At 36.4% G+C, this 19,436-nt stretch overlaps 1 protein-coding gene across 22 annotated transcripts in view; it reads left to right on the forward strand.

Annotated features, from left to right (window-relative positions):
• DMD (dystrophin) overlaps positions 1-19,436 on the forward strand; it is a 984,302-nt gene that overhangs the window by 476,767 nt on the left and 488,099 nt on the right. For all 22 annotated transcript variants that reach the window (XM_083438913.1, XM_083438919.1, XM_083438923.1 and 19 more), the window contains 5 exons: positions 2,008-2,130; positions 3,798-3,935; positions 6,088-6,240; positions 7,121-7,303; positions 18,255-18,449. In XM_083438913.1, the coding sequence (XP_083295039.1) occupies positions 2,008-2,130; positions 3,798-3,935; positions 6,088-6,240; positions 7,121-7,303; positions 18,255-18,449 (792 nt within the window). The remainder of the gene's footprint in view (positions 1-2,007; positions 2,131-3,797; positions 3,936-6,087; positions 6,241-7,120; positions 7,304-18,254; positions 18,450-19,436) is intronic.

The raw sequence follows: 19,436 nt of genomic DNA on the forward strand, positions 1-19,436 counted from the left end.
AATTTAAAACCAATACAGAATAAAATGAACAAATCCATACAGAAGACATAATAAAATGCAGCATGGTCACAGAAATACAATATAGGCCACCTTCAAGAGGAGGCTTGCTATAACAACAGATATTTAAGGTGATGCCTAAAACACATTACAGAATGTGTCAGTCTAATCTCAGTGGGCAAAGAGTTCCATGAGCTCAGTGCCACAACACGGAATGCACTATTTCTAGTCGATAATAACAAGGAATGGCAAATTGTGAGTCAGTTGCAGGTCATAAAGGTCAGGCAAGGGTCTAAAAGGTGAGGTGATTATTTAAATGTAAGTTGCTTTATACAGTAGTAGTAGTAACTTGGCCAAGCAGCAAATTATCATCCAGTGTATATCCTTTAGCCGACATTTCACATGGTTGCGATAAAAAGTCCTTGACCAACTATGCGTGAGGTTCATAAACAGAAGGCGCTTTTGCCCATTTTCCCTTACTACTGCAGTCCTGAACCCCATGTCACTCTATTCTGGAGTGACCCCCAGTGTGAAAGAAGCAGATTTTTAGGAATAAAGAAGCTGCAGGAGAAATGGAAAGAAATGATCCCATTCTATGAAATGAAGTTGGGATTGCTGACATTCAAAATTGCTCAGACTGATATTTGAAGAACTGAATTATGTGTGCTTAGGGCAATGCCATGGGCTAAATTATCTTTTGATCCATTTTAGCTTGGAACACAGAACTGTATGTTCCCAAACGATGACTCTTTTACTTATGTGTCTGTAAACCTGTGTCATTTGTCACATGTTTTAAAAGCTCATTTTGATTAAAATTGCTGGTTTATGGCACTGTGTTAGCTGAGTAGTTTTGTGTCTTAACACCTGAAAGTCTTAAAAGTAGATCTAATGCCAGGAATCTGAAAGGGATCTTTTATTTTGTTTCTTTGTTTATGAATGATTAAAATTGCACCACATCAACAAGGATGTTCAAAGTTTACAAAAATGGAAGTTCACTATGTAACAATTTGATCATTTTACATCTTAGTATTAGAATGCACTTAAGACTTTATATTAAATTGTAAGTACACACATATTAATTTCCCCCATGTGATGCATTAATGAAAACAAGTGAAATCTAGCTTATTGAAGTTCATAAGTAGTCCTTAGTCATGATAAGATTCTAAATTAAAGACAGTATTATAATTTACATAAATCAGTAACTAAGCCTTCTCATAAAGCTTTCTAAATCCCAATATTGCTTTTGTTTGGGGCGGGGAGGGGGGAACAGGTGATTTCCCACTTTTTAAAGTGGTGTATTTTTAATGTACTGTGCTAGAAATACTCAGAATTTATGGAATACTTTTCTGTTTTATTAATATGGTTATATTTCTGCCTTTAATAAAAATATCTTTTGAAGTTTAAAACAATATAGAATATGATATATATGCATATTTGTGGAAAAATTGCTTCTGAATGTGTGATGAATTTCTGATAGGCCAGGTTTAAACAAAATGTCAGAATTGTGTTTCCTCCCCAGTTCTCATAAAGTTTAAAATTCATTGAATGCACATTCTACATATTTATTTACATGCATCTACAATCCAAGCCAAAAATGTATTCATTAAGAATATTTGCTTTGTTGGTGAAGAAGTTGAAAAAACAGCAAATACCTTTATGTTGATTGTGGCTTTTATCATTTTACGGCTTTTATATAGTTTTAATATTGCTTTTTCATTTTGATGATTTATGATGTTTTTATATGGTTGATGAAGTTCCTTTTGCAACATAAACAAAACTGCTAGGTAAGAGCCATAAATAAAGATTGATCAAGCAAGGTACTACCACGAGTTTTGTTACATAAAAGCTATTTTGTAAAATACCCAAAATGTGTATGTAATTAATTTAACAGTTGGGGGCAAAACAGATATGTCGCTTTGGTTTATGTCTGTAATAAAACAGTATGTGATGTAAAATTGACAATCTTCCTTTCTCTCTCCCCCTTCCCAACTTTCCAACCGTTCTTTAAAGCCCTTCATTCCTTTGAAGGAATTGGAACAGTTTAACTACGATATACAAAAATTGCTTGAACCACTGGAGGCTGAAATTCAGCAGGGGGTGAATCTGAAAGAGGAAGACTTCAATAAAGATATGGTAAATTGGTTGTGATGGGAGTATGAATAAAATGGAAATGGAATAAGTGCTGGAGTAAAAATTAGAAACCTCTACGTTTGCATTTGACTCTTTAGACAGGTTAAACACACTGTCGTTCTGTTTAGCTGCTATAAAATTATACTGCAGCGTTTACTGTTTGTAGCATTGTCATCATAATGTTCTAGTAATATATACAATGCTAACTTTCATAGAATAATACTTGCTTATTCCTTCGGAATAATTTTCTGAAATGGACAGAAGTGTATGTCCAGCACCACGTTATAGATATGCTGGATCAATCTACAAATCTTTCATTTAACCTGATGCTGACTAAAGCAGAGGTAGGAAAAGTCCAGCTGTGGATGATGTCAGCTATTCAATTTATACTTTTTATATCCCTTTCTAATTTCAGTATTTGAAATCCTTCTATAAAGGTGTTGAATGTTGATGGAAAGGTGCATTATTTGTACTCATGACAAATTCTTAAATAATTAGGCACCTGTTGTTAAATTGTGTAGCTGAAGAAAGGGGAGTGAAATTGGTATGACTTTAGACAGCATAATTTTATAACTGCAAAAATCTTTGGTACCTTCAAATCATCACAACTTTGATACTCATTCAGTCTTCAACATCAAATTTAGTGAAAGCTCTGCAGCGTCATCTTTTTTAATCTTAGTAAAAACAAAGAAACAAAATTGTACGTGCCTAGATAATGCAGTTTGCCAAATTTTCCCCAGGAAGCCTGTAATTCTAGGATTCACCAAAATACTGGAAATGTCTATTGCAAACGTGAGGTGAACTCTTGCCTGTATTGTTGATTCTCATACATTTGCTTTCTTTCTATGTATGTTATTGATTGATTTGTTAGTATTGTTAGTTGTTACTAAAGTTATTAGTAAAGTTGAAATTTTCTGAAAATCACAATGTCAAATTATCTTCATGGATTTTTTTGCCCCAACACTGCATCCAAGAATTGGTTCAAGACTTGCACAGTCTCTCACCTGATACTAGTGAATCCGCAATATAAATAATTTCAAAATAAAATATGTGGCTAATGTCGCTGCTGCTTCCCATTGATACTTCTACTGTAGCTCTGAAGGATGAACATCGGTATCCAAGCTTTCAATTCTTAGTTCATAAGCATTCTATACCACAGGGACATTGCTAAATCCTTAAGAAACTTGGGGCAGAGGCTCACAATATGAATGTGGATAAAACTTGCATGAAACAACATATATCTATAGATGCAAATTTTGGCTGACTTTCAGCAGGAAGGCTACCCTGCAAGGAAAGTTAAATTAAGCTTTAAAGCAAAGGACAACACATTTGGGACCTGATGAAAAAGGCCCAAGGATATTACTCTTTTGTTTACTCTTCCCTCTTCCTTGACCCCCTGCCTCTGACATCTACCCTCTGCTGACTTTTTTGAGTTTAAGGTCTTCTGCTTGCAGGGCCGTTGCTTTTTTCTTGTTAATATGTGAAACACCATGTATATTCATGGTGTATAAAGGACGATGATAAAAATAATGACTAGTAATAGCACAATATATTTTTTCAAGATTTTCAAGATTCAATAGGCTAAGCAGTCTTGCTTTATGTGTGGATATATATATTTGGAGAGAATGTTGATTACATTAATTCTTTTTCTTTTCATGAAAAAAAATCAGAGTGAAGATAATGAGGGTACTGTAAAAGAACTGCTTCAACGAGGAAATGTGCTTCACCAAACAATCACAGATGAAAGAAAAAGAGAGGAAATAAAAAGTAAACAGCACCTGTTGCAGACTAAGCATAATGCTCTCAAGGTAGAGAACATAACTAATAAATGCACAAATTCTCTGATCTTTTTTATACATGTTGGTATTGGGCAGGGATGGAGAGTTCAGCAGTCTGAACAACTGAGGTTCTTTAGCATCTACCATAGCGTCTTTCCCCCTCCACATAGATATGATCTTCCACAATGGTTTTCTAGTTGTTGTTTAATAAATCAATGCAGTCTGCTCTATGATTATGAAAGAGGATTTGTCGGCAGCCATTGCTACTTGACATTCCTGGTTGCAGATACCTATTTTTCATTTTATGCCTAGGAATAGAGAAAAACTTTCAATTCATTTTAAACATACTTTTTGATAGGTTCGCACGCAGGACTGTTAAAATTTCTACAACTTTTCAGTGTTTTTTTCAGTGCATTCTTCTGACAAATTAAAATGCCTTTGATTAAGGAAACTATATGTAATTCAGATTTTGTGCTGTGGTATTATGCAAAGCTGTTTTATGTAAAGCCTTTAATGATAGTAAAATTGTATTTAGATTGATCAGATTCTTACTGACAATCTTTACAAGGGGCATGGTTATTTATTTTATTTTTCATTTTTGTGACTCACTGAACACATTCAGCCTTGATGTGTAACACTAAGACTATTGAGTAGTTAAGCAAATTTGTACCTTGTAGACTGAAAATTGAATTATAGGGAAAGATTAAGAGGGAAGGGCGGATCCCCAATAATGCATAATTTAATTTAACTATAATATTTATAAAACACAATCAATTACAATAGTTTACAAAACTTATTGAAAGATGTATATATATAGTACAGAAATTAACATAGCCTACTTAGAGAAACAAGTAAAGAAGAAAATATTTAGCCTTTACTTATAGTACAATCATGGTTCATCTATTTGCATAACTATTCATATACCACCCCCACCGCCGTGTACATATTGGCCACCATTTGTATGCCTTGTTCACAATTTGCAATAAATCACTGTTTGTCTTAAACGATGGTTTAATTGTGAATGCGCTTCCTCTCCGGATTCCCCCCCCCCGCACATAGCTTCTTCCCCTTCCCCCCACAGTGGCAGTTTATTTCCATTTTAGCACTCATGGTTTGAAACAAACCAATTATAGTCTAGATTTCATGAACAGCAGCAGATGAAAAGACGTGGTGGCACTGCTTACCTCCAAGCACAGAGCCAATATGTTGCTCCTCCTGGTGTGTTTGTTCAGTGTTGGTATCCGCCCTGGTGTGTTCCTAGGCCTTGGAGGGCTAAGCCAGCTGGGGGCCCCTGCAAGGGACCAGCTGCTCTTTTGTTTGAGTCTATAACTTTAAATAACAATAACAATAAATTTATTATTTATACCCCACCCATCTGGCTGGGCAGCTCCCAACAGATTAAAAACAGAATAAAACATCAAACATTAAAAACTTCCCTAAACAGGGCTGCCTTCGGGTGTCTTCTAAAAGCTAGATAGTTGCTTATTTCCTTGACATCTGATGGGAGGGTGTTCCACAGGGCGGGCACCACCACCAAGAAGGCCCTCTGCCTGGCTCTTTGGTCTAAGAAGACTCCCGCCCTGGAAGGTCTGCATACAAGCTCTGCACGGGCCTGCATCCACTCCTGTCTGGCTCCCCCCACTCTCCCTCCTGATTAGCAGATGCAGCTCCACTGTTGGGAAGTCATGTAAGGGCTGTCACCGGACTCCATCATCTGCTATTGATCACAAACGCAAGCCAGGATCAAAGCATAAGGACCAAGACAGTGACACCAGTTTTCCAACCTAATTTATCAGTTTCATTGATTCAAGAGCTCTCAGTCACACAACTCATTCATATATGCTCTGCAGAGTTATAGTTAGCAAAGGTAGTTTCTTAGTCTAATGAGATGGCCAGTCAGGTAGCACTGAGGTATGGATGCAGCAGGCTGACGGCAGACTGCTCTTTCTGTGCTGCAGAGGTTTTCATCCCAAACTGTCTCTTGGATAAAACATGAAATAATATTATGGCTTGCTTGAATGAATTGGGCAGGGGGAGAAGCTGACGGAACCTGCGTGGCTGCTGAAGGTAGAATCACAATTAAACCATAGTTTAAGACAAACTGTGGCTTATTTCAACATGCAAACTAGGCCATAGTATGAGCTTGTTTTTGCAGTTCTAATAATGTCTGCATTGTGAACAGGATCTGAGGTCTCAAAGAAGGAAAAAAGCTTTGGAGATTTCTCCTCAATGGTATCAGTATAAGAGGCAGGCTGATGATCTAATGAGCTGGCTGGATGACATTGAGAAAAAAATAGCAAGTTTACCAGACCCCCAAGATGAACAGAAGCTAAAGGTAATGCCAATTTAGAAGCAGTGTTACATATATTATTATTATTATTATTATTATTCATATATGTGTCACTGTATGTAAATGTAATAAGATGTAGAGATATAGTAGTTCAATACTTAATATTATTATTTAAATGATTTAAGTAATGCTTGTTGACTTGCATATTCCTATCCTTGTGTCCTTGCAAATGTTACATTAAATAGATTTTAGAAAATTATAGGAAATAATACTTTACTTATGTATATCAAGTGTACTCTGTTTAGAAACTTCCATTGCTTTACAGAAAAAAAATAATTGATTCTGTATCTTTATTCCAGATGAGCAAATGACTTATCGGTATATGGATGAACTCTTTTTTCATGTTAGCACATTCATTTTCATCAGAACATAAACATATTTCATTGTCAAAATTCTAAAGATTTACTTATTTGTTGTCAAAGAATTGCCTCGTTTATTTTGCATCGTCTTCTTTTGCTTCATTCTCTGTTGAGTTCTTTGCTTCTTCTCCGTTGAGAAAAACAATTAAAAACTCTAACCATGCAACTGACAATCACTATGGGTATTTAATATGTGGTTTCTGTACATTACAGCTATCTTTCCAATTACCTGTCAGACTGTGCTAGGGAGTATTAGACAGTTAATATATGGGCCCACATTACTATCCAGAATACACATGTCACTTAAATATTTAAAATCAATGACCCAATACTCACCTTTGTTTTTTTCTGTCTAATTGTAAACAAAAATAAATAAAAATAAGTGTACTTTTTTGTTTGTAACAATAAAGTTGGGAAAGATTCTACCGAAGTATTTTGCTAATTCTTAGGAGTTTATTATCTAGTTAGCTAATTGTCCTGGGCCCTGTATTGATTTTGCTCAATAGGAAATTGATCGAGAATTGGAGAAGAAGAAGGAAGAGCTGAATGCGGTACAGAGACAAGCTGATCGCTTGTCTAAGGATGGGGCTGCAAAAGCAGTGGAACCAACCCTGATACAGCTCAGCAAGCGCTGGCGAGATATTGAGAGCAAATTTGCTCAATTTCGAAGACTCAACTATGCACAAATTGTGAGTTGTTCCTGGCAAACATGTATGTTTGCAAATCCTGCTACTAACAGAACCCTACTAACAATGAGAGTCCCCACTTCTATGCCAACTTGCCTAAAACAAAGTCTCTGGTCAGCAAATGTGGGCCACCTTATTTTACCATACAGTATAAACCTCATGGTACACGATTTGCCTGGATAATGCCCTAAAAAAATTTAAAAACACAAGAAAGCAAGTATAAACAGCAGAGATTCCTTAGTATTCAACAAAAGTACATCTTAATTTTTGTTGCCTCATATTTTCCATAACATTACCGGTTTAAACCTGTCAGCGTGCCATACATTTATTTTGTTCAATAAACATGCGTGACTCAGAAATATGTATTTTCAACCTACCATCCCATGCAAAAACTAATTAGCTTTTATTTCCTCATGATGTACAATCTACACACCTAAGAACAGATTGGAGAATTTTTATTTCTACTTCTTATACATAACATAGTCTTTTTTCAGCTTAATAGGACAATACATAATTTTTCTCAGTTTTTCACTAAACAATTCAAATGTTCTTTTTAATAACTTCTGGAGGAGGGAGAATGCTTCTTTCACCTATCCAGCAGACCTCTGCCATTGGGAAATATGTCTTATCTGAAATTGTACTTTCAAATAAAGGATGCAATCAGGTTTGCTGAGTTAAGCTTTTAGGTACTGAAAGAATTGTAGTTCTGGTTTGTATATATGTATTACAAGAATAGCATTTCCTATTTAAAAAAAAACCCTGATGAGAGCAACATGTTATGTTCAGTGCATGAGAATTGTATTACATGCACCATTTCACTTAATCTGTGGACCAATGTTTCATTTGTAAAACTAGTGAATAGACATTTCCTACCTCACAGGGATGTTGTGAGGACGTATTAATGTATATATGGCACTATGGAAATTTCTCATGCTTTTTTGAAATCAGAAGCTAACTTTGGTTACAGAAAATATTTTCATAAAGTTTACATAAGTGATCTCATAAATACAATCATATATTGAATATAGATGCCTTTCATTATCATGGAAATTGCCCCCACTTGCTTAGCAGAGGGTGCTTTTTTACAGTGTATTTAGTGCACAGTAATTACAGCTGCAGTAAAATGGGGGGGGGGGGGCTTTAAAAAATCAAAAAACACAGTTGCTGTTAATCTGCTTGGTTATCCCATTTACATCAGTTCAATGTTTGCTATACAGGATTTTGGAAAGAGACTACACCTTCAATTTTCTGCCCTTAAGTTTGTGGAGTATATTCCTCAGGTTTTCCATTTCTTGGTGAAACTTTTATTCATTAACCTGACTAAGAAGCCAACAAATCTTCAGTGAAGTAGTTCCTTACTGTTTAGAGATGTATGTATAATGTAGTCAACCATGTACAGAAAGGAATGTGCAGAAAAACTGAAAAGAAATTCACATTCCAGTATTTGGTGTTCTGCTTAGGAGAATTGTTATTAGAACAAAATGTAGAAATCAAGTGATTCTACAATTGGGGAAACAATTTTGCTGCAGTCCAGACAAACCAGTGCATATAGGAGGAAGATTTTGTATTGTGCCCAAAGATTCTTCCATTAGGAAAAAATACCTTTGAACCCAATCCTTTCCCTATGCCAATTATACAGACTGCCCTAGCTATGCTTGGTGGTGAGATCAAAGTTCCATCTAGTTGCCAGTCTGCTGTTCTAGGGAAGTCTTTTTTTTTTTTTTAAGGGCAATATGGTGATAGCATTGCCTGTTTGTCCATAGCCTCTGGTATTTAGAAATACACTGCATTATTTTGCAGCATAAATAAAGCTCTTGTTTGCAGCCATGGTGTTTGGCTTGTCCTCACACACTTTTAAAGATCAAGGGCTCAACCTCAGCACATTCTATTTCACATAATCCATCATTCTGCTGCTCAATCAAGGAGAGTCCAAAAACAAACAACCTCATAAACTGGAAATGTTTTGTACTAGGATGTGCTTTTAAAAGAGCATACCAACATTCAAATGAATCCCAAACTGGCTTACAAACAGTAAATAACAATAATATGATAGAATAGATAATATGACAGAATAACATAATAGAATGTCACAAAAACGGCATAACATATAGAACAATTAACAAATCATCAGTAAAACAATTACAATCTATAAAACTTTTAACAAAGCAACTAAAAAATAAGCTAAACATCACAGTTAAAGCAAAAGTCATATATGATTAACAAATCAATACAGCATTTATAATTTATATAAAGTTATAACAATTCATAAAAAACAATATTAACAGCATTAACAAAATAGTAAACAAAGCACTGTTAGTTTCTAACACACACTCCACACTCCCACAACTCATGATCTCTCTCTATTCAGCTCATTAAAATACACATACACATAGAGCTTCTGAAGATTCCTCAGGCTGGAGGTGGGGCAGGACAGGTGAAACCAATCACCCCATAATGACAAACAGAGCCTCTCTTCTCACAGTTCTTCCTCTGGAAACCGCTCTCTTATGAAGGCTCTAGGGTGGCTGGAGGTGGTGCAAGGCAAGTGGCCATTACTTATATTTAGCCATCTAAACATGTTCTAGGGTATTATAAAAGTGAATGTTGAAAAAGACTGCGCATTAAGGTAAGTCTACAGACTTTGTTTCGTCATGTTCAACTGCAAGTAGTTCATAGCTGAATTAGTTTTAAGTCTTCTCTGGTTTTATCATTCCTTTAAAAATAGAAGGCTAATACACTATTTTTATAAGAGCACCTCGTGGGAATTGTTCTGCAAACATATCACCATAGTACTTTTGCTTATCTGTTAGAAACCAGAAAGGATAATTTAACCAACCTATCCACTTTCAGCACTAGTTCACTAAGATATTATTGCTGGCAAAAGCATGTCAAGGACACATATTTAGCCATTTTTTTGATAGAAAAAAATGAAATATGTGCACAGTATTTACATACTTATATAGCAAGCAACCAGATCTTCACACTCTGTTTCTATAGACACAGGTGTGCAGAGAATATAAGGAAAATGAGCAGTCAGGCAGGAACATTTGAGTAATCAAGTCACCTCTGTTGGAAACAGTGCCATACAATTTATCTCTCCTCTTTCAAATTTGATATGTTATTAAGCCACAAGAAAGAATTGGATGAAATCTGTTCCCTCCCAGCCGTTCCATTTAGATCTGAATACTTTGCATCACTCTGCCAAATGGAGGGTTTTAATTGTTTAGTGGTAGGTCTACAGTGTGTTCATACTTGCAAAGTGGTGTTATATGGCAGTGAGGGTTATGATAACACACTGAATTTAAATGTGTAGCTTTTCTACATCTGACTGAATATCTAAGCTGTTAAGGCTATGTATCCCCCCACTCCCAAATGCAATATTGTCTATTAATTCAGCACAAGATCACAATGGTTATTTTCCTGCTCCAATGTTTTAATTTTTTACAATTGAGTATGTTATTTGGGCAAAGTGCCATGCAATTTTCACATTTCCTCTCAATATAATACAGCTTTCAGAATTGCTTTTAGCAACTGAATACAGTGCAGTTGGCTTAACAAAGATGCACTGGTGAATAGAAAGGATGAACAATTAACAGAAAGGGCTTCCCAGGGAGCTTAAAAAAAAAAGGATTGTCACTTATTGTTTAGATGTCTATTAAAGTTAGTGACTCTTTCAAAGTTAACAAGAGACTCACATGCCTTGCATAAATTGAATAACAAGACAAATAAGGTTCCTGTAATTTTTTAGCAACAATGAGCCTCTATAGCCTACCTACCTTGTTATATTATCTCCTTGAGTGCAGTATTGCAGCTGTAGTGGTGAGCACTATACCGTATTTATAGAAGGGTGTTTGGTTTCTTCATCGCCTTTTAGTTTCACTGATGGCAACAGAGTTACACAATATCTTTTCCCCACTCTTCTGTTGGTGAAAGTGTGATTTCATTGCATTTCATAAAGGGCTTTTAATGTAATACAATGAAAGCACTTATGTTGGCTGCCAGTTAGCTACCAGGCTAAATGCAAGGTTCTGGTTCTGGTGTATAAAGCTATATACAGCTTGGGATGAAGATATCTCAAAGATCGCCTCACCCCTTATTTTTATCCAGTCAATCACAGTGCTCTGAGGTGAGAGCTTCTGACAGATACCATCTTATCAGGAGGTCTGTTCTCCAGCTCAGCTGGCTAGAGCGTGGTGCTGATAATGCCAAGGTTGCAGGTTCAGTCCCCATGTGGGATAGCTGTATAGTCCTGGACTAGATGATCCTCATTCTTCCAGATCTGCAATTCTATGATTCTGCGCGTTATAGGAATCAGGCCTTTAGTGTTGTGGCACCAGCCCTTTGGAATGTCTTCCCCTTAAATATCAGACAGGAGCCATCTCAGTTGCCTTTTTTGTGCCTTCATGAGATATTCTTCTTTCAAGAGATATTCTTCTTTTAAAGGCTTAACAAGCCTTTTATGTTGAGATCTTTCCCAGTGTGCATCTGTGTTGGAATTGCTTTTAAGATGTTTTCATTGTTTTATCACTTGTTGCTTGTCACCCTGGACTTCTTTGGAAGGAAAGTCAGGATATAGATTTAATAAATTAATAAAGGTTCTTTTGTACACTTACTGGGCACTGTAGATGGGCCTATTTCAAGTGCATGCCATTTTCACCTCTTTTCTCACTTAAAAGTCTACCCCATCCCATCCACATTAATCTGTTAAAGATAAATAATCTATACAAACTATCACATTCAGATATTCATTCAAAAGAATGTTTTCCCCTCAAACTGCACATTTCTCAGTGTACTTTCAATACATTTTTTAAACCAATAATTACACTGGAATATTTTGGAAATATGGTGGATGAGCAACTACGATGTGTGAAATATGGGGGATAAGTGAATTTCAATCTGAACATTAGTTCTGGAGGTACAGATCAGATCAATTCACAGTGTAATTCTCTGAGATCAAATTCTTCAAGTATTCTTACTGGAAATGGCTTCCTTTTATCAAAAAGAGTAATAGGATTTGAAGGGCATTCCACATAAGATCCATCACACAGTGATTTATAATTAGCTGAAGCCATTTAAAGCAGTTTCAGTGTTATAAGTTAAGAATGACTACTCTGAATATTTGCTATGCTACTGCTTCTACTAATACTAAATTAAAATAACATAGCTAATCATTAGAAATGAGTATTTTCATTTGTTTCTTATAGTAAAAAATAATAACACAATGATAGAATACCTTTAACAGCTGCATATGCATTTGCGAATGCTAGCAATAATTGTTACTTGTTTCTAAGAGAAATAGTGTAAGTCTAAGTGAAAATAATTTTATTGCATACGACCTAAATGTGGTTCAAATATCTGCTTCACAGAAAGCTATATTCACTTACCTATCAAACCTGCCTCATATAGGATATTAAAATATGGCATGACTATCAGGATCTGCTGTGTGGTGGGCTAGAACTGCAGTCCAAATGGCCATGGAATACACCCTGTGGAGAGGAATTCTGCATTTCAATCAGCTACTGAAGGTCACAAGCAGGCTTGCCTGGAGTAAACTTGTAATTTATATATCAACTTAGCTAGCAGTTGGGACATGTCAGGAAGTGGGGGAATATCATGGGTTTTGTTTTTTGTTTACTCTAATTGCAAATATTGTGCTACGGAGCACAAGAAACTAAAATGAAAATTGATTTTTATCATAGAATATTTCATGGAAAGCTTGACGTTTACATCTTCCTATTCTATATATTGGGTGGAACAGACCAGTATTTAAATACCATTAAATATGGTGCTTTCTCCACCTCCAAATATTCTTTTACTTTTTTTAAAAAACAAGATTTAGATGGGGGGGGAGGAGGGAATAAACTCTGAAAAATCTCCTCTGCAAAATTGATGTTTAAACAGATGCTTAGGCTTCATTAAAAGTAAATGGAGATAAGCAAAATAACATGTTGCTGCAAAAAGGCAGATTTTAAAAAGTAAGAGAGAGAGAGAGAGAGATGGAGAGAGTTGACTATGGAGGAAGGGCAGAGTTCTTACTGTGGAACACTAATACAGTAGTACCTCAGGTTAAGTACTTAATTCGTTCCGGAGGTCCATTCTTAACCTGAAACTGTTCTTAACCTGAAGCACCACTTGAGCTAATGGGGCCTCCTGCTGCTGCCGCGCCGCCGGAGCACGATTTCTGTTCTCATCCTGAATCAAAGTTCTTAACCTGAAGCACTATTTCTGGGTTAGCGGAGTCTGTAACCTGAAGCGTATGTAACCAGAGGTACCACTGTAGTCTTTATGAATCCTTGACATGCACCTTTCTAGGATGATGCAGATACATTTCAATGTTCTGATGCTAAAAACTGCATTACAAGTATCAGACAAAACTGCTTTGCAAATATTGGCTACAGCCTGTGGTTAGTGTGAAGGCAGCTTAAACACAAGTCCTTTTTTGGGCAACATGGTATGGCCTAGCCAGGAAAAGAACAAAGGAGCAAAGCAGTTACAATTTCCTCTTCAGGAGGTTGAATTCCCATGCAGTCGTAAGCCATAGTTTGGCTTATAAGGTCATGCAAACCAGGTCACTGTGTTGTTTTTATTTCATAATTGTATAATGTTGTGTGTTACTGTTTGAAAGCAATATCTTGCTAATTTACATGTAATGCCTGGAAAGTCCTCCTCTTGTACAATCTAATACAGTGTGAGTACTGAGGAAATAAAATGAATGCAAGGATAAAACTGGTTTTCTAAATAAAATATGTTTTTCTATTTAATTGGAAATCAACTAATGTATCATATACAGGGCAACTTCTAGATTTACCGGTATGTTCATATAGTTACAAAGCCCTCATTTGAGCGGGGGGGGGGGGTGTCAATTTTGAAGGCAGATCCAGAAAGACCTATATATACCTCAAATCACCTTTATGTTTTTCATAAAAGTAATGCAAAATTTATATACATCCAATATGGAGCAAACCTTAGCTGTTCTGGAGACTGAGAATTTGTCTTCATTCAAGTGGGACAATCTCATAGTTCACTCTGGCATAGCAAGCAGTGCATGAAAAAGGCATTTATATCAAGCCTAAGTAAATATTGTAAATTCCCTGGAGAAGAATTTCTCTTTTGGTGTTAAGAAATCCAATATTTATTTAGTTTTTCATGTGTTCCATACTACCTGGAATTAACACTTATTGTTTTAAGAATTTCAGTTACTATAGTTCTGGATGTATAGTTGACATGTTTTGGAGGCTTAAGAAAATATTCCTAAATTTGTGAAACTCTTCCTCAGATGTTGTCTGGCTCTCTTACACTTTTGAGACCAACTCTTATTTTGCTTCTCACAATACTGAGATGAAAGTAAACTATTGCTTCTCCACAACCATCTTTGCATTTTCAGAATGAAGTTTGACCTTCCTTAATCTTTCCATAGGCTTCTCAATATTACTTTGAGAGAATAAATCAGTTTTAAAAGGCAAACTGAATAACAGCATCTGTGAAACAAGTATAAAAATTCTGCAGCTCGGGGCATCCCAAAAGTTAACAGGATTGTATCAATTGCTGCCATTCTGCTTGTACAACAGAATTCCACTTGTACAATGGAAACACCAGCCCTTATCCCCTTCAGTCTCCTGCACACCCTGAAAATATGCTCCAGAACATTGGAGGATGATTGAAAAGAGAGGAAAGTTCTGTTGTGTGAGTTGAATACTGCTCATACAGCATTGGATACAATCACATATACATAATAATACTATGCTATAGCGTCCTGCATTTTCTCAGAGCCAGTTCCTTTGTTACACATACATGGAAAAGAGAAGCACTTCTGTAGGTAGCTGGGCATGTAGATACCCCCTCTCATGAGACCTGTGAGCTCTGATTGCTACCTGGTGCTCATAGATCTCACAGGTAAGACTGTTCAGTCGTACTTTATATAATACAGTCTAAAAGTGGGAAGTAACCCAAGTAATTTGTGCTTCTTCTTTCTTCAGTTATATGCCATTTTTGAGCTGGCGGTATGTAGTTTTTGATACAGGGAAAACAAGGAGATATAGACAGAACTGTGTCTCACAAGATATGTTGATGTAAGCCTGCAGTTAGTAATGTACAACACAGCAGTGGTTAAAAAACAGAGTGCTATTAGTGTTAAATGAGGGCAGTCAAAAAGATTATGCATATTCAAAATTATGATGAGAGAATACAGTATGCTTTGTACAATTTTTAAACAATAAATATTAACTGATATTTTCACTTTTCGAAGTGGATCGGTTATAGTACTTTCAGATGTACCAATAGATTTATCAACATTCTGAAAATATTTCCATCTGGATGTAAAAAGCAAAAGTAGTTGTGTTGGTGCATAAGAAAAATCCCCACCATCCATACTTGGGCAATACCTTTATTAGGACTAACCAAAATGTCCTTAAATCAGGGCAAGCTTGACATTTTTGGTTGATCCTAATAAAGGTATTGCCCAACCATGAATTTGGGGCTATATTGATATGTACATAATATTGCTGAGATTTATCTCAGCACTTTGCAAAGTCTGCTATTTAGGACCTTTCACATTTACTGAGTTCTATAATAAATTCAGAAGAGAGTTTAGTTGATCAGAAAGATGTAATTAAACTTGCACAATGCACCCCTCTATAGCTTTTATACTGAAAATACCATTCCAATATGTTAGCATCTTAATGCAGACTGTGATAGGCAAAGCTTAAAATACTGGGAATCTGCCTTGCATAGCACATTCATCCAATTTAAGATGACATGATTTAAGCTAGAACGAGCATATGCTTATTTGGCTATCTGAATCTTCTTGCTTCCATAGAAAGAGTTATGTGGGGTCCACCTTGGGATTTTGTAGAATAGTTGCCCTAAGGCTATTGTACTTATTTCAACAACTTAGTCGAGCTTGTTCTCTTAGACAATGGTTTATCTATTGGGTAGTGGAATGGTGCCAATTTTTGCCCTTTGTTCACCACCATTTTTGTATGGAAGTGAGAGCTGGACCATAAAGAAGGCTGATCGCCGAAGAATTGATGCTTTTGAATTATGGTGCTGGAGGAGACTATTGAGAGTCCCATGGACTGCAAGAAGATCAAACCTATCCATTTTAAAGGAAATCAACCCTGAGTGCTCACTGGAAGGGCAGATTGTGAAGCTGAGGCTCCAGTACTTTGGCCACCTCATGAGAAGAGAAGACTCCCTGGAAATGACCCTGATGTTGGGAAAGATTGAGGGCACAAGAAGAAGGGGACGACAGAGGATGAGATGGTTGGATAGTGTTCTCGAAGCTACCAGCATGAGTTTGACCAAACTGCAGGAGGCAGTGGAAGACAGAAGTGCCTGGCGTGCTCTGGTCCATGGGGTCATGAAGAGTCGGACACGAATAAACAACTAAACAACACACCACCCTTTTTAACATGCATTATTTTCCCATTGCATCCTTACAGTACCAGCTCAAGACATTTTGTTGCCTGACTCAATTCAAATGTGGTCTTGGCTAAATCCAGTACCTTACTTTACAATTCAGACAAAAATTTCTGTCTCTAACTCCTGCACTCATTGCACAGCCTAAATTTGACTTCATTGGCAGAACCAGCATCCCTACCCAGTTTCAGTGTTACCAATGATCCAGTTTATTGAATAATAATAAATTGTATATGCTCCTAAAATCACTTTGAAGTTTCTGATTTACATTCAGGAGATGAAGGACTTCAGAGCAGTGTACAATGGAGTGGTGTTCTCTGTGTTGTGATGGTGGGATGTGTGTGTGAGTCATGTATATGAGCTGAAAATTGGGAGTGGAGTAGAGCATGCTTACACATCTGCTAACCCAGTGTTTCCAAAGTCAGTAGGGACACAAGTATCAACCAGTTCTCAAATGGTAAAATGGGGGTGCTAGGATTCACTACTAGAAACTATGCATCTGATGTTCATGGGGAATGGACTGTTACAGCATTATAACAAGAGGTACATAGGAAAACTGCCATCTAATGCATGATAAGAGACCCAATCCAATTTCTACATCCTGGCAATAGTTACTAAAACAGATTATGTTGCCTAACAAATGGCAACAGAACTGGTTGGAACTATGCACTCTCGTGATTCCCCATCACTCCCTACTTTCCTGGTTTATATTGTCATCTACTGTACACACCTAAAGGACCAAACAGAAACGGTGTAAGATTATACAGAATAATGGCACAAGCTCATGGCTTAGCTGACCTTACCCTTGCCAACTGTTGTAGTTTTGTGTGTGTCCCCCACCTTATTATTTCCCTTTCGCTTTTTGCACTTTAACATGATGTTTGTAGCTGGCATTGTATTGTTATCAAAATCTTAAGAAAAATTATTGAAACATCAACAATGGGGTAAAGAGAGATGTGTGAACTAGTCTTTAATGTGTGGTCAGTGTGTAAAATTCAGTCCGTAGTTAAAATTTAGCAAAAATTTAAAAGAATCTTAATAGTTCACACAAGTTAATTTTTGAATTCCAGATGAAAATCTTGAAATAAAACTCAGATTTTGGAACTAGAGCTAATCATTGTGCTGAAAAACTTGGCACATCTACGTAGCACTTTCAGGGGAGCTTTCCATGTTAGGATTTCCCATCTAGCTTGTATGTTCTTTATTTATAGATTTATATGACTATGCTGCTAGGAAAAGTCTGCAGAAGCCCCATACGCACCTACTCCTCTCACCTTTTATGGTCTCAGAACCATAGTCACTAATGTCCCATAGTTAGCCATCATAGTTAGCCAGATTTACATTTTTGGAGAAGTAAGATAAAAATGCCCTACTATATGAAGCATTAAATATCACAATCAAATGAATTAGCAGGATATGTTTATTATGGTTGTATAATTTGAGGTGGGGTGCTACATTGTTTATATATTACTATTTTTTAAGTGCAGTGACCATTTTTTGAAACTAAAGGAAAAATTCTGTTGTATATCTATACCAGCAAACAGTTCGTGAGGAGACAACTGTTGTGATGACTGAAGGTATGACTGTGGAAACCTCTTATGTGCCTTCTGCATACCTGGCAGAAATCCTTCGGCTTCTACAAGCTTTGTCTGATGTGGAAGACCTCCTTAATTCTCCCAGTCTGCAGGGGAGGGACTGTGAGGATCTTGTCAGACAAGAAGAGTGCCTCATGGTAAGACTCAAACAATTTGAATAATTTGAATAATAATTTGAAGGTAATGTACCATTGCACAGTGATATAGTTCACAAAAGCTTATACCATAAGGTGCCAGAAGACTCTGTTGCTTCTCCTTTGGTCAGTTTCTTTCTTTAATTTTCTCTCTTGGCATTAAAAAAACCCAAAAACCAATTTCCTAAACTAGGTTGCAGTCCCAACTCCACTTACCTGAGAGTTAACCCCATTAAAAGGGCTTAGTCCCAGGTAAATGGGGTTAGGAAATACAGGCCATATCTAACGCAACAGCTCTGCTAGTGCAAGGGACTCCCATATGAGCAACAGAACTTACTCTCCTATCCCCATCATTTTCCTATGCCCTTAACATCAGCTTTGGAGGGTTGGCGGACCACCGTAGGAGATTTTGGGGCACATGGGAAGAGGACAGTAAACCTCACTAGTTCAGCATGAGATACACACTGAGTTAAAAAATGAAATTTAAACAAAAACGAGAAAGAGGACAAATGTACAGAAACATCCACGCAAAGCAGTGGCAACAAAACGTCTTTAGGCAATTTTTAAGGTGTTTTTTTTTGTTAGTAATAAAAAAGAAAATATATAAATGTCAATGTAACAGTAGTGTATATATCCATAAAGAAATGATAAGCAATACAGTACAAAGTTATTTGGTATTAATTAGCGTAAATCAGTCCATAACCATTTTATGTTTATGTTGCTCCTAATATATTATTCAATATTTTCTTGAATCTTACGCCCAGATTACTTTTTAAAGTGTATGATGACATTGTTGTTGCTATTCTTTACTAAAAAATAATTACTCTTGCTGATGTGGTTAGATTATGCAAAAATTAGATACTGTATAAATTACTGTTATTTGGTCCTTTACTGTTATGTGTTTTCCATGTTGTCAACTGTATTGGTCAGAGAATCAATGGCCCAGCAAAAGGATTAGTAGCAGATGAATGGATCCCCATTAGTACTCTT

Source organism: Podarcis tiliguerta, assembly GCF_965153285.1.
Source record: "Podarcis tiliguerta genome assembly, chromosome: 4".
In the NCBI taxonomy this organism is placed as follows: domain Eukaryota; kingdom Metazoa; phylum Chordata; class Lepidosauria; order Squamata; family Lacertidae; genus Podarcis; species Podarcis tiliguerta.